General features: G+C 28.6%; 1 protein-coding gene across 9 annotated transcripts in view; it reads right to left on the reverse strand.

Annotated features, from left to right (window-relative positions):
* The window catches only part of Zwilch (zwilch kinetochore protein), a 59,197-nt gene that overhangs the window by 10,961 nt on the left and 31,176 nt on the right, over positions 1–17,060 (reverse strand). For 7 of the 9 annotated variants that reach the window (XM_087154821.1, XM_087154824.1, XM_087154825.1 and 4 more), the window contains exons 8-10: positions 15,117–15,281; positions 13,145–13,216; positions 3,104–3,260 (exon numbers count right to left, since the gene is read on the reverse strand). In XM_087154821.1, the coding sequence (XP_087010947.1) occupies positions 3,104–3,260; positions 13,145–13,216; positions 15,117–15,281 (394 nt within the window). The remainder of the gene's footprint in view (positions 1–3,103; positions 3,261–13,144; positions 13,217–15,116; positions 15,282–17,060) is intronic. The other 2 variants (XM_087154822.1, XM_087154829.1) reach the window with 1 other exon arrangement.

The raw sequence follows: 17,060 nt of genomic DNA on the forward strand, positions 1-17,060 counted from the left end.
AGAATTCTTTTCTTCATTATATTAGCCACCATAAAAACAATTTATGCATAATTTTAAATATATTCAATTGATTAAGTGGATCACATTCTATTTTTTAAATAAATAATTACTTTACACTTTTATACTATTGTGTAAAAAAAATTACATTCAAAATTATAATTAATTTAACTATTATTTAAAAAGGTTATCAAGTGTATTTTTTAGATTTGAATAAAAGTTATTCAGGGTTGGGGTTTTGGACATCCTAAACTGGTTTTGGACAGGACACATGGGTTTTACTGTCTTAAACTGGATAAAACTGTCTTAAAGGGTCTAAAACCTTGAACTTTGGTAAAAGGTAAAAATTCTATATGTGTAACCATTGTACACAAAATAATTACATGTATCAATAAATATTTGATATTTTTCATACAATTTACTTCAACTTATTAAAGGAAAATAATATAATATAATAGGAAGAGGTTTATAATTTTTGAAGCTCCACAATTCACTGAACGACAAAAGTGAATACCTAATCCTTTAAATATAAATATGCTTTTAATACTGATAAATAATGTTTTTGCATAAGGATAAATAAAGCAATATTAATAATAATAATTTTTTTTAAAAAAATACTTAATTTGTTTAAAAATTATCCTTTTTTTTTCATAATATTTTTTCAAAAAATGTTTATAATTTCTGCATCACAGGATGATAAAAAAAGACATCTATTTAAAAAAAAATGTTTTTAAATATAAATATATTAGTTTAAATTGGAAATACAAAATAACTGAAAAATGTATTAACAGTTTTGAAGGGCATAACATCAGTTTCAGTTACTGACACTGGTGATGTATCACCACTATGCTAAAAGAATCAAACATGAATGAAATAAAAGTATTCTTGAATAGTACTAAAGATAAATAAACCTGTTTATGACTAAGCAAGCACTAAGTCCCTAATAGCTTAACAAGGTCAAACTTCAGTTATGTACAAGTACTATTGAATGATAGGACCAATTGAACTTGATTACTGATTAATCTTCCTTTGTTTAATGTTTAAATTGAAGAGTCAAACAATATTAATAAAACATTATACTTTTAAAAACAAATATTCTCTAGTAGATTTCATTATCAATGGGTCATTCTCACAAAAAGGTGTTTTTTTAAGTCCCTTAGTAATAAATATTAGGAAATACAGCAGATTTCTTAATATTTTTCTTCATCATTTTTCATAAAGTTCTAACTAACCAATCATATGCATTTCTGCTAAATTTATTTAATATTTCATTCTTATTTTTTTAATAAACATAACTTCAAAATCCCCTCCGTTGACGTCCCTATGTGTGTGACACAAAATAATTTTTAATGGCTGTTAAATTTTCATGTTTAATGGCCTTTAACTTTCATGTGGAGTCTGAATCTTTATTTCAATAGTCTTTACATTTTAATTTATCAATATTCAGTAAGAGTTACTTAAAAAATTGTACACCTAGTTTAAAAATGCATGCTTCCTTTCATAGCAGCATGATTAATCGGAAGTAGCTCTATCTCTAATAATGAAATATTTTATTATTTACTTATTAATGTTAAACCCATATCAATTGTACCCAATAATTAATGAATTAGTCTTCCTTGACATTTTATATTTTTTAACATAAAATGTCTCCTCCGTTGACTATTTATTACATCTCCTCTGTGGACAAGACAGAATTTAAAATATTTTAAATCTTGTAAAAAATAAAATAGAAACTTGACCATTATTATAAGGACATATAACAAAAATAAATAAAGGTATTTATGTAATTTTTATCAATTTTTCAATTACTTTAATTTAAGAAAATTTTTTAATCTACTTATACCTTTTCAGCGAGAATGACCCCAATATGTTATTATTTTTATTTTACCTTTTAAATATTGTTCAGATAAAATTGTGACATAATTTGAGTAAAAGGGTTTTGGACAGTTTAAGATAAAGGGGTTTTGGACAGGAAGGTTGAGTTATTTATAAAAGCCTATTCAACAACAAGATGACCATTATTGATAATATCGAATTTAAAAAGATACGTAAAGAATTAAGCGAACTAAGAAAACCTTAATAAATTCATATCACAAATGTAAATTAGTGAATGGCCTCAAATAAATTTTTATTAAAAGTCGTAACTTAATTTAGTATTTCTTTAATGAAATGCCTAAATTTTTTCAAAATTATTTTGATATGTAAATACAATGAGTATTGAAGCTAAATACTTTTATTGGAACTAAATTATTATACAGTCCCGACACTCATATTTAACAAATTTGAAATAATGATGGAAATTATGAGATTTGAATTTTGTGATTCTTTACTACTTTGGGGATCCACATGAAAATATGTAAGTGAATGATCCCTAAGTTAAGTTCAAGGATTATGGTACTGATTTATAAATAGAAGAGTGCGAGGTCATTAGCTTGCCAGGGATGAAGACAGTGGTGCTTCATCAACGATGAAATTAACAAGAGAAATAAAATTTTCTTTTGCTTTTAAGGGAAAAAAAATTGGCAATGCTTAATTGGTCCCTGTGATTAACAAAAATTCGATTTCAGAGAGCGGAAAATGAAGCCTGAAATCGAGAATCTCTGGCAAAATGCAGCAGAGTTGCTTATAAGAATCCTTTCCAACAAATCCAGTTCAGTATACACACACGCAGACACCCAAGTATTTCATCAAACATTTAAAATGATTGGCGCTTTAATACGCTATGAACCGATGGTATGCCAAACTGGATTGTGGTAGAATGAATTGTGAAAGCGTTGAATAGAACAATGTGAAAACCACACATTTTGCATAATCTGTGGCAAAAATTGATATGGTAAAGAAAAAAAATCATTTTGTGATACTATTAAGAAAAATCCCAACTTTTTTAAGAAGTGACCTTGAGATACAAATAATTAAGCTTTTTGATATTGCTGTACATATAAACAATGCCAAATAAAATGATACTCATTAAATTTAACAGAGAAATATTTAGTAAAAAATAGTTTAAAATTAGTCATGTAAATGCAACATTTCTTAATCATTTGAAATGGCAATGATAGAGCAGCAGACAGGAATTAAATAAATTACAGCATTAGTATAAACATACCATCAACAAGTTCATTTATTTCCTGCAGTACTAAGTCTAAAGAGTTTGAACTAAAGCTTGTCACGCTATTCTCAAATCCAGTTGTTTCTTGAAATAATCCAGTTGTGTTTGAAGAAATACCTGTCATCATATCCTTATTTAAGGTTTGTTGCAAAGCCTATAGACAAAAAAAAAAAAAAAAAAAAAAAAAAAAAAAAAAAAAAAAAAAAAAAAACAACACAATTTTAGATTTTCAAAGAAATATTAACGATGCATTATCAGGGCTCAAGCTAAGCATTCGCCACCTTGTCAAATGCGATGAAATTGTAAATTTGGCGAATAATTTTTTCCATTGGAAAGAAAAAATATACTTAACCCGATCCTCAAAATTATGTCAAAATGTATTTTTCTAAACAAATCAGGATTTTTATTCGATTACAGTAGTTTTTGGTACTGTACTGTTTTTGGAAGATGCGCAGTGAAACCAATTACAATTGGGACCAAATAATATAAGCCTAAAACAAACTATCATAAAATAGTTTTCTATGGGAAAAAATTAAGATTCACATTTGGTGAAGATTTTTGGAAATTGGCAAATAAGTTTGATATTTGGATAATAATTTGGAATCCTTAGTGCTTTTCCGATTATGTCCTGATAAAAATAAAGAATTACAAATCATAGCTGCCAACCTTAGGAATAAACAATTAGGAACACTATATGCGACAAAATTATACGCACCAATTACAAGAGTAAGACAAAAATTTATCTATTAAATAATAGCATTAATAGACATATATTTAAATACCTTATGTAAGTTAGTAAAACAAAACTATAAACACTATCTTTGATGGGAAATTTATAATATTTTATAATTAGGAATATTGGTATAATAGTTTAAAAACAACCATTACCTTATATATAATTATTCTTCTCCAAATTATAAAACACAAGTAAATAATAATCATAAACAAATATTTCTGATGAAACTGCTTAAATACTACATTTTTAAAATAAATAATAATAGTTGTTTAAGATTCAATTTAGTGAAATGATCAGCAACAGCTATTGGAAGAGTATTTTCCAATAAAAAGATACTAAAAATTACTTCTGCACAATAATCACAGGAAGCGCGCTTGTAGCGATCAGAACAAGGGATTGGTTTAAAAGCAAAAATACTGCAATTGAACGAAAATTCGGAATTTTTATAAAAATATCAGATTTTCAGATTTGATTTCAAAATTAGTAACAAATCCGAAAAATTCTGAACAGTTGGCAGCTATGACAAATCTTTTTGCTAAACAATATCTTCTTCTTCAGCACGACAGCCCCTTACAGGCCTTGGCTGACTCAACAATGCGTAGCTTCCAACTCCTCCTATCCATGGCGACTTTTTTCCAGTTGTTAATATTTATTACTTTGAGATCTTTAGAAGTGTCATCCAGCCATCTAGTTGGAGGTCTTCCTCTGGCCCGAGATCCAGAAGGATTTTTAAAGGTGGCGATTCGTACTGCATTGTTTTCTAGACCTCTCCAGATATGGCCAAGCCATCTTAATCTATTGCTTCGGATGACCTGCACTATTTGTGGTTGTCCATAGAGTCTATATAATTCAAAGTTGTATCTGATTCGCCAACAGCCTCTTTCCTGTACTGGGCCAAAAATATTTCGAAGGATTTTCCTTTCAAAAACACCAAGAGTATGCTGAATGTCTGCGTTTAGTGTCCATGCTTCACTTGCATAGAGCAATACAGGTAGAATAAGAGTCTTATAAATTTTAATTTTGGTTTTTCGACTGATTAGGCTTGATCTTAGTTGCTTTCTTACTCCAAAGAAACACTTGTTTGCCATTTTAATTCGGTTGTCTATTTCTGTTTTAATGCTGTTTTGGTCATTGATCATTGTTTCAAGGTATTTGAATTCATTAACCTTTTCAAAGGTGTAACCATTTATGAATAAAGGATCATGATTTACAGTTGTGGCTGGAGATTTCATAAATTTAGTTTTATCTTCGTTGATGGTAAGGCCCATATTTGTGGCAGAAGTTTATACAGATAAATATATATATATATATATATACATATATATATATTATTTTATTTAAAAGTTTATTTTCCTTTGATTTTAATATTTTTTATTGTTTTGAAAAACTTGTTTTCAAATATTTTATGAAATTAAAACCAGAACATTTCTTTGCAAACACATTTAACAAGCATAAATTTTAGATGTGATTTAGATCATCAGGATAACATCTTATGAGACTAGTGATATACGGAAAGTATTTCCTAGAAATTTCATTGATATTTCTATTTGATATTTATTGTTACTTGGTAATAAAATACTTTCTTTTGATATCAGCAACATAGATTCTTTCTTTCACTGATATTGAATTCAACTGATATTCACTGATATTGAGATTATTTCACTGATATTGAGATAATAAATGAATATATTATAAAAAGCCCTTACTATTTATTACTTAGAGCAGGAGTTTTCAACCTAGACATTTTAAAAAAAATTAAGATACATGTAAAGAAAATAATGTTTAGTTTGTAGAACACATTGATTTTATAGAATAAAAATTGTTTTAATGTGTTATTTTAAGTAGTTTTGAGCAATGTGTTACCAAAATGGCAAATACAGAGTGACCCAAAAACTTTCGATAAGTGAATATACCCTGTGGCAGAATTTTGTAGGGCTTTCTGCGACAAACCACTCTAGCACAAATGTCTTTTTGCAAAATGCTTTTAATAATAACAAATATGCATGTTACAAATTGAATTTAAATTAACAGAAACGTTGTGTTCATATATACAGTGGAGCATCGTTTATATGACGCAGAAGGGACCACTGAAAAACGTCGTATAATCGATTGTTACTTCCACAACTAGAAACTAACTCTGTTTTCAGTTAATTTGAATGTTTAACGTGTTGATTTACATAAATTTCTAAATTAAAGCAAAACAAGCAAATAACCATGAAAAAAATTACAGTAAGCAATTTGAATGTACGTTACCTTCATTTATTTTGTGTGTTTTGATACTAAATTTTTTTTTCTCACTTTATTCAATTCACGTTAAGTTTACAGAAAAAATTATCGACAGTCGTTTGATGTGATGATTGACGTTGAGCTGTAATTAATGATTTGTGCAATGAATCAAGGTCCTGAAAAGTGTTTTCGCTGGTATTGTGGTAAAGAAAATAAGTTCTTAGAGTTTCAATGGAATTCATTGCATCTTGAAAAGATAACGGTACAACTTCTTGGCATTCCTCGTCATCCTCGCTGTCACCAAGTGGCTCAAACTGTGTGTTCTGAATAAGCTCATCAACAGGGCAAATCGCTAAAGTTACTACATTCTCATTGCAATCCATATATTCATCAAAAGTTGTCTCTGTTGTGAGCAAATTCCAATCATCATCACTGATTATTGTATCATCATTGCTCACGTTTTTACCATTATCATCGGATGTTCGATGGATAAATCCGGCTTTTATAAAAAAGTTCTTTCTTGTTGTTTTTGTTACCCGAGACCATGCTAACGAAATCATATTCATTGCTTGGAGAACACTGATTTTCTTGGGATTAGGCTCTGCAATGCTTCGAATAGCAAGTTGAACTAACTGCCTTCTACACTGCAATTTTAGATTCCTAATCACGGCCAAATCTAATGGCTTAAGCACAATTTGTGCGGTTTGCAGGAAAAAAGTGAACTTTAACATTTTTCAAAAAATTAGTATCTGATGGGTGAGCTGGACATTGGTCGATAAATAGCAAAGTTTTTCGTAATTGCGTCTTCATAACATTCAAGGGCGCCGGCAGCGGGGTGCAAGGGGGTGCACTTGCACCCCCCTGGCTTTTTTTTAAAACAATTAAAGAGATACAGAAAAAAAATTTTGTTATAAATTTTTTTATTAAAAAGCAAATAATTAAGTAATTATTGATACATAACATTTAAAAAATTGTTTAATCAAACAAGAATTGTAATCGTCTTGTTTGCTGTCCAAATCTGTTTATAACTTTTTCAATGAATTCTGAGTCATTGTTGATTCTTTTCTTATGCACACTGAGCATGCACAAACTCGGCAGATATCTAAGCTATATTTTTAAATTTCATTTAATAAAATATAAATAATATTACATTTTCTATTAGTTATTTAGTTTAACAAAGATGTATAACACAAACTGACTTCTCACAACTACAGAACTTCATCAACACAATAAATGCCAATGATAAGCGTGCACAAGCACGTTAGTATACAAAACTACGGTTTGTAGTTATTTGTGTTTCAAAGTCAGTAGCTATGCCAGCGCCATCAATACAGTTTCTTGTGGCAAAATTTGTAAGTACAAGAAAGTCGTACTTTTTTTTAAATATCTTGTTAAAACAATGAGGAAATGTATCTTGAAAAAAATTAACAGATGAAAGTATATGTAATAACAAAACAAAATGTAATAAAAGAATATTAAATTTTTTTTGGGGGGGGGGGTAGTTTGTTAGAGAGTTGCACCCCCTTTTATATTATTCTTCCGGCGCCCTTGATAACAAAGAAAAAAAAGATCGATGATGAAAACCGCGAATTGAACTTTTCAAAAAGGAGGTACTAAATGCATGTTTTGTTTAAAGATTTGGTAGTTGTAATAAATAATATCGTACTTCAAATATGTTATTTTAAAAACTGTGTAATTAAATGCCCCTGCCCCTCAAGAAAAGCTATAGAACCATTGCTTTAAAAATTAAATATTCATGAGCAAAATTCAAATTTCCCATGTTGTCAGAGATATATCGGGATATTTAAAAACCACATCTAAATCAATAACTGCTGAAAATACAATTGAAACACTACTACTACATGGATTTGTGATAGTATAGCCGTAAAGTGAACACGTCAAAAACTGATTATTTAAACGTGCAATTTAAGTTTTAAGTGAAGAAATAATATTAACTGAGAAATAATCGGAATTTTGAAATCCTTGTGGAGTTCAGTAGCACTAGTAATAAAAAGTTGAAAATAGGATGAAATCATGACATTAAAAGTAATTAATTGATTTGAGTTTCGCATCTAATTAAATTTTATAAAAAATATGATTTGTTTTTGTAAAAAAATGTGAAAATTCATAGCAATAACTGTCAAAGAACAATTGAAACACCGCGTAGATCAACCAGAATATTGACAAAAAGAAGCGCGTGAAAGAAGGATTTATTAAATCCCCAATTTGAATTTTGCATGTTGTGATAATATCCGTATATTCAAAAATTTTTGAGAATATAAATAATAACTGAGCAATGAAAAATATTGGGATTTAGGAAAAACAAAGCAAAAATTCGTAGCAATAACTGCTGAAAGAATGATTAAAATACCGCATGGACAAAAGAGAACATCGATGAAAACTGAACGAGTCAAAAGAATGATTTTTGGAGAAATTTTTTTCCCCAACATTTCTGCAGAAAAGAAAACCAAAGAACAATGTCCTCAAGGTGACATTGTTTTCTAAATACATACACTTTTCAAGTTTAAAGTAAAATTATTGATTTAAAATGTTCTAAAGGAAGTTAAATTGTTTCTCAAAAAATTAAAATTTAGTTTAAATAACTAAAAGAAACCTCATACCTCAAATAAATAAAAGGAAATACACAAAAAAAACTTCATCGATATGCTGTACTTTAAGTACAGCATAGTTAAGCAGATTTTATTACGGTACTGAGGTGAAATACATTGCTTTAAATTAACTTAAAAGAATATTAGATTGGATTTTATTAAGAAAAAGGGAAATAAGAGATGAAAATAGATAAAAACGGATGTAACATAAAAAAAATTAATTATTAATTTACAGCAAAACATTTATTATTTTCTCAATCAAAATAGACTATACAAATAAGACTTAGAATCCTGATTTAAATAGGAAAAATAATTTAATTATGTTATATCCTAGTGGCACAGTGGGATGACAAAGTGCATTGAGAATTTGATATGTTTTTACACATTTGTGCAAGATAACCTGCCTTGTTACAGTTCGCTTTAATTATTATTTAATGTATTTTATATTATTAGTGTGAATTATTAAAAAAAAACTGCACTTGTTACAGATTCACTTATTATAGTTAAAAATTTCTAATGATATAGCCTTTCATTAACCAGAATATAACTAACTTAAAACTGATATTTATAAGTTAAAAGTCATTAGTTTTAAATCTCAAGTTTCTCAGCTTGAAAATGATATTGTGTTTGATTAAAAATATTAAATTTAAAATGCTGGTTATCTGGTTGACTTTACCGTGGAATTGCTCAACTAAAATTTCGTACCTGTGTAGTGCAGAACAAAAAAAAATTTTTTTTTCTTCCTAATAATCACATACAATTGTTTTTATTTTATATTCTATGTTTACACGTCATTTAACATGGTTCCCATACACTCCTTAGTTTCTGCCAGCTCTTTTAGGGTAAAAGGAGAAATGGTTATCACCTCTGGAATGCAAGCAAAATTTATGAACTTTCCACATTGTCATTACTACACAATTTGAATTTTTAATCAATAATTAAATATTTACCAACAAAACAGTAAAATCAAATGTTATCATACAGTTGGTTCATAAAAGAACTTTTTTTTTTTAATAAAATGTGTTATTAAAGGTCAAAATGAAATTGAGAAAATTAGCATCAATGGAACTATAGTAATGATTTGACCACAAACATTGCTGCTAGCGATTGTAAGAAAATGAATGCTTGGTTGGCTTTATTGAGAAAAAATAATTTACCAATTTCATTAGATGGGAGTACAAAAGCTTTTAGAAAAAGAATGCAATAAAAAATCCATTATTAAATTATTATCAACTGTTCATGATTCTGTTAAAAGAAAAAATACTCCCAAGGCATTGGAACAAATTTGAATGATAAATAAATTTAGCTCATGGACTAGAAGAAAAAAACCATTTTTATAAACAGAAGCAAATATCCTAATCCATTCTTCAGTCTCTAACATAATAGTCTCCATTAATTTAGCAACCATAGGAGAGTTTTGTGTGGCATTCTAGTTTAACGGGGTTATAATGAAGCAAATTTTAAAGCAAGATATTTCAACTGTTTGGTGATAAATTTCCTTCTAAAAAAAGGGGGTATAATGGATGGCAAAATAATTTAAATTCAGAAAACAATTCAAGCTTTTTTTAATTTTTAAAAATTCTGATTTTTTCAGGTTTTTAACACATTTGCTATCACTAAAAATTATAATATCCATCCTCAGAAGCAGGATTACAAAACAGGGTTTTAATGTTCTTTATATTTTACTAGGAAAACCAGAAAAACGAAGAAACATATTATTTTCCTGTTTAGAAAGTTGTTTGTGTTTATAAATTAAAATCTAAAGTTATTCTTTTGGTACATGTCAACGACATCATGTTATTTGGGGAAGATCAAAACAAAATTGATGAAGCTGTTGATTTACTTCTAAGTAAATTAGAAATTCAAGATTTAGGCAAATTGAAATATTTGTTAGGTGTAAACTTTGAAACCGTAAATGATAGTGTTTATTTACATCAAGTAACTTATATTGAAAAGTTAATGAAGAAATTTGAAGAATTACCTAAAACTTTTGTAAATTTGCCCTTAAAACCTGGAATTAAATTACCACCTAAAGTTAAAGAAGAAGAAATTTTGAAACAGATTTAATGAAAAAATTCCCATATAGAACTCTTATTGGATGTCTTTCTTTTTCAGAAAATAGAAGTAGACCTGATATTGCATTTTCAGATAATATTTTATCGCAATATTGTAATGGTTATTCTTATCAACATTGGAATATAGTTGTTGATTTATTAAATTATGTGTTTAATACGAAAGATTTAAAAATTAACTTGTGAAGTGTAAATAAAAATAACTTAGTAGCTTTTTCTGATGCTAATTGGGGATGCCATTTAACTAACAGATATTCATCAAGTGGGCATATAATATATTTTGCAGGTATACCATTCACTTAGAAATCGAGTAAACAAAAGTGTGTAGCTCTTAGTTCTATGGAATCCGAATTCATCTTACTTATAGAATCTGTTAAAGAAATTATTTGGCTTTCAAGAGCTTTAAATGAATTGAATATATTACAAAATATAGTTGTACCAATTCAACTCTGTGACAATAAAGCTGCAATTTATTTTTCCAAAAATTCGATTGAAGATGCGAAAACTAAGCACATAGACGTAAGATATCAGCTGATTAGCGATATGCTAGAAGAAAAATTGTTTAAATTGGAGTACATCTGTAGTAAAGACAATTTAGCAGATTTTCTCACGAAAGCTTTAAGTAAAGAAAAATTTCAGTATTTTATTGATAAAGGGGGCCGAATGTGGAAATAAGTAAATTCAAGTTATAAACTTTAGTGTTTCAGTCTTTTGCAGATTCGTCTCCAGGATAGAAGTGAAGATAAGTAAAGAAATAATCAGTTAAGCAATGTGATGTAAGACATCATGCTCTATAAAAGAACGAACAATTTTTTCATGCAAGTATGAACAACTCGCCCTTCTTTTTAGTCTGTGGCCGATATCCGTCATAGGATTAAGATTGTAGATGATGATGATTCTGTACATATTTATTCAACATTACGATTTTCAGATTTAAGTTAAACATTTAAAGTATTAGTAAATGTTGTGTTCCAGTTTACTTGTGTTTTCATCATTTAAGCGTATTCTGCTTTGTGGGTTAAACCCACACATCCAATGCGTCCGAAGATTTCCAACTGTAGTCTTCGCCTGTGTTATCATAATCCGAAAGGTCACTATTTTGCAACAATTCTAATATTTTGGCATCAGTCAATATTTTATTTACTTTTCTTTTCTTGGGCTGTGACGATCTTGCCACACTTGTATCATCCGCCATTTTTAATCATGCACATAAAAAAATTCGAAATTTTTTTAAAAAACCAACCACAAAAAATAATGTTTCACCAACGTGCCGAAACAACCTCTCCGTTCAACTTCCAAAGCCACACTATACACAGAGCATATAACTTATCATAGTCGATCAACGCGCCAGCGTGTCGTTGGCATATCAGGAGATGCCGCTCAGACGCGCCAGCGTGTCGGTCGCAGCGAACGTGTTAACCAAATTTCTTAGATATTTACAGTATAAAAAAATTCAATGATAATTCCAAGTGGGTGGCCACCCTGTGGATACAGCCATACAATAAATTGACTCCAGCCAGTTCAGTGACTTTCAAAATAGTTAAGAAATTGTGAGTAAGAACAACTCATATTTCAGGTAAGTAATTGCATGACTTAACATATTTTCAGTAAATTCAGTCATATTTCCTCAAAAGCTGCAAAAATAATTGAAGTGAAGCTGAAATAATTAATTTAATATCGAGCTTTGGTTGGAAAAGAGTAATTTCAATCCTCTACAGTGGTTAATGTTGTTCGTTTTAACTTTTCTATCAACAATATTGGAAAAAAGCCTTGTTTCAAGAGCTTGAACAAAAGGAGAAAAAGAAATTAAATATAGGATGTACAATAATCACCACCCATTATTATAATAATAATGTGACAATACCAAGTTTATTTATCAATAGTGACTATTTGAGCCTGATTCTCATTTTTAAATATATTACTTTATCTTAGTTAATGTTGCAAAGAGATTCTTTGGTAAAATACAAAGCATTCTGTAATCCCAACTAGCAAGAACTTTTTAGGAACTTAAAATTGTAGCCTATCATCAATTGAGGAAGAAAAAAATGCTTATCAAACTATTATTTAACAACTACAATAAAGGCCAGACTATCTGATATTTGACTAACTGGAAAGCTAAAATAACTGGAGCATTCTGATGTTAAAAATTTAATTAAAATATTTTTTTTTTCTTAGATTGAAGCTAATTTTCAAGAAGCTAATAATGTATGACCTATACCAGTATATTTCTATAATTCCTTCCAAATATTATATCTAAGCTAACATTTAATAGATCAAGATAGCAGGATACATGATTTTACTAATGAAAATGAATACATCAAAATATTTATCAACAAAGAAAATAAATGCAATCAAAGAAAAGACATGCATTATATCAACAAAACTAGTAAATCACCTTGATAAGCTTGATTTCTTTATACCTGAGAAAAGCACCACTTTCATCATCACCAGCAACAGCTTTTAGTTTCTAAGAACAATAAAAAAACATGTAAGAATTATTTCATTCATCAATTATTTTAACTTTCTGCTTCACCCAATTTCATAAATCTTAGTTTGAAGAACAATATATAGATTTTGTTGATCGAAATTCAACATAAAACTATCATTATCAGTTGTTAAATAACTGTTAATGGGTTAACGTCTTAAAAATTAAACTAATCTGATTTGTAGAAACAATGGCATTTTGAAATCTTTTTTTATGATAATAAATAATTGAATAAAAAAAAAGAGCTTTTAGAATTTTTCAGAAAAATAGCATTTTTCTTTTGGTAAATTTATTGATTCAAAGGCATTTTTCTAAACTTAGTATAAACTTCAAAGAACAATTAAAAAACCAAAAACGATTGGAGGTAAAACTTACATTTCTATAATTAACAGTGTCTGCCATTAAATGTGATTATATTGTTACCTGAAGGTTTGAATTCCAACAAACAGCTGAGCTTATTGACAGAATATTTACTTGGTATATGTTACATAATTTTTCCAGTTTTGTATTGTTTTACAAGTATAAATATACAAAAGGACTCATTAAAGAAAATCTTCTTAAATTTACGAAGTTTATAAACATTAATGAAGTGAAACTAATTTGAGTTTAAAATGTATAAAGATACACAAAATAAAATTGTCCCTAATGTTATTGATAGTAGGAGTGAAAAAAAAAAGCCCACATTTGCAAATTTAGGAAAAATAAATATTTTTATTTTTGATTTTATTCATAGTTCAAATTCCTTATTATTACTATTTTTGACACATGTTGATTTTGTAAATCTAACAATAGTAGTTGGTATTTTACATATCTTATGTCAAAATTTGGAGGTCCTTTAATCGGTATTTTAAGGTAATATATTAGAATTTCAAAAATTACAGACACCAGGAAACTTTAGCACAGTGATATTCTTGAATGGCTAAGTTGGGAGTGCAAACTGAGTCAAAATAGGATTCCACCTGATTTACAAAGGAAGACAGGTGTCCATGGGTGCAAGTTGGAAAAAAGGCCAAGACTGAAAATTTTTTTGACTGAAATACCTAACATACGCAATACCCCCTCGACATATGCAAACTGTCTAAGAAAGCTTTACCATAATACATCAAGTTTAAATACTGTACAAAAAATATTTATTCATCTGTCTTTTGATAAAATAACAACAGGACATAAGAAAGTAGACCAATAACGTAGACCTAAAAAATATTTTTAAGGACAGGGAAAAAAAAATTCCGATTTCCGTCTTCAAGTCTGTCTTGTTTCCGTCTTACTTCCGTCCGCGGACACTTTCGAAAGACGGAAATCCGTCCTGGGGACGGAACACTTGCACCCATGCAGGTGTCGTATGTTTTCATATATCTGACTAGCTATGATTACCCTTAAGAGCATTACAACAGAATCTGTTTAACAACTTCTGTTCCATGCCTTTTGAGTGAGGATAGTTCTATAAATTAACATTATCTCTTTATTTTTCCCAATTAATTTAAAATATACTGATACTAGAGAGACTTCTCCATTTGGCATTTTACACTTATATTGGACAGCAAGACACCATATAAGCAATTGATTCAAGTTTAGTGCAAAATTAAAAAAAAAAAAAAACTCCTAATCAAAAACATTTGAAAAAGTTTAGTAAAAATTTTCAGATTTCTGATAATAATATAAAAATACATATGATGGGTCAAAATTGTCTATGGCAGTTCGTTCAAAACCTACATGATCTAAACAAAATTCGAAAAATGAACATGTTCTAAAAAAATAAATAAAATGAAATTAGATCAGCAAATAAGAACATTTTTTAGAACTCAAATGAAACTTTATAAGTGAAAGCATTTATAAATAGATTTTCACTAGCTACAGAAATAAAAGTATCATTAATACTTACAACAAAACAAATGCATTCAATAGGTAGAGGCTCTAATATAGTTCGAACTTCTGACCATTTACACTCGACTGACAAATGAGCACCTTTCACAAGCGCTAGTTTAGAATTATTATGAGACTCATCTCCAAGAAATTCAAATATAGTAGATACGCATGTTCTAATCTGCTAAAGATAGATGCAACATCAAAGGTTATTAAAAACTCACATTATTTGAAATATATTAAATACTAGTCAAAAGTTTTAACACAACAATGGGATTTAATACCATACATAGTAGAGAGGACTAGGTTTAATTAAGGCATTTCGCTTCAAACCAGCTCAGTAAATTTATTTATTTTTTAAACTTATTTTATAACCATAAGTGGTTACTACTAGTACAAGATCAGCAGACGTGCCAACCTGGGAAAATGAAAAAAGAGGTTTTCCTAAGGAAGAGAAAAATGATCACGCAACAGTTAAACATGCAAAATAAGACACAAAAGTTTTAAAAACAACATTTTGTCTCAAGGGAGACTTTATTTAGTACATAATTAATAATTCAAATAGTTATTCATATTGTTAAAATTATATATCAAAATTAAACAACAGTCAATATTAATATCTATAATGCTAAATAGCAACAACAGGAAGGAAATTCATTTAGTTAACTATAAATTGATTCAAGCTAGTGATCTCTTGTTTAAAAATAAATAGGTTAAAATATCTGTTATTTTTAAAAAATATAATACAGTAGAGAACCGATTATCCGGAACGATCGGGACCATCGCTATCCTGGATGTCTGAATTTCCCGGTTTTCTGGATCGACCAAAAAGTGTAGTTAATTGATGTTGTATCGAACCCGTATTACAAGGAAAAAGCCTAATGCATAAAGTAAGAGAAAAAAGAAAGGTACTCCAAACTTTAAAAAGAAAAAAAAATGGTAGAAAATAACATTTAAAAGAATAAAAAAATTTGCAAGTTTAGACAAGAAAAACAAGTTTAAATAAAACAAATTCTCGTATTTATTTTTTGAAAATAATTACAATTCCTAAATTAACTAATATGAACAAAACCAATGGTTAAATAACGCAATATATTTCATTCCTAATTATACGGGGGAAACGATAAAATAAAAGGAAAACTTATTAAATTAAATAAAAACACTTGAAAATTATCGAACCGAAACGATAGTTAAAAAAGGCAGTAGCATAAATATTAAAACCCGGAACAAGGCAAGATCAACGGAATTCTTAAAAAAAAAAAAAAACTATAATAAAATTAATTATAAAAAGAATTAATTTATTGAGTGCGAAATTTATCGTGAAAAGAAAAAAAAATCAATAGTAGTGGAATTAGAAAAACAAAACTGCAATCTGCTTCATAAAATAATCCTATGTTTAAATTAATAAACAATTCTCCTTTTATTTTTTTTTGTTGATAAAAACACAATATTTAATTACAGCAGATGTGATTCCACATCAATAGAAACTTGCAAATGATACCGTACTTCCAAAGAATGAGAATTTATTCAGAAAAAAAAAGATTTTATTTTTTTTAATCGATGTCAAATAGATAAATATATTTTTTTCTTTCATCTTCTGTTCACTGATATGCATGCAATGCATTTTCCCCACCCCCCTCGCAAATCAAACAGAAAACGAAATCAGTATGCCACACCCTTGAGCTTGATTGACGGCCTAAATGAAAAAAATAAAACATTCTTCCTTTCCCTACCTTCAAGGTCACGGAGGAAAATGACGTTTCTATGGATAAACGGGGAAAAAAATTCTCCCCTTCCTTACATTTTCCTCTACTCAACTTCAAGGATGAGTTCAATTTCCGCTTTTTTTCATAATCGTTCTAGTTTAAAATAGCAGGAAAACCGATCCAAATTTTTCCCGGTTTTCTGGATACCGGATAAATGGTTCTCTACTGTATTTCATATTAACTTTTTTCGCCGCCAT

The sequence above is a fragment of the Parasteatoda tepidariorum genome, chromosome 11 (assembly GCF_982258835.1).
Source record: "Parasteatoda tepidariorum strain Cologne lab strain chromosome 11, Ptep-v5.0, whole genome shotgun sequence".
NCBI lineage: Eukaryota > Metazoa > Arthropoda > Arachnida > Araneae > Theridiidae > Parasteatoda > Parasteatoda tepidariorum.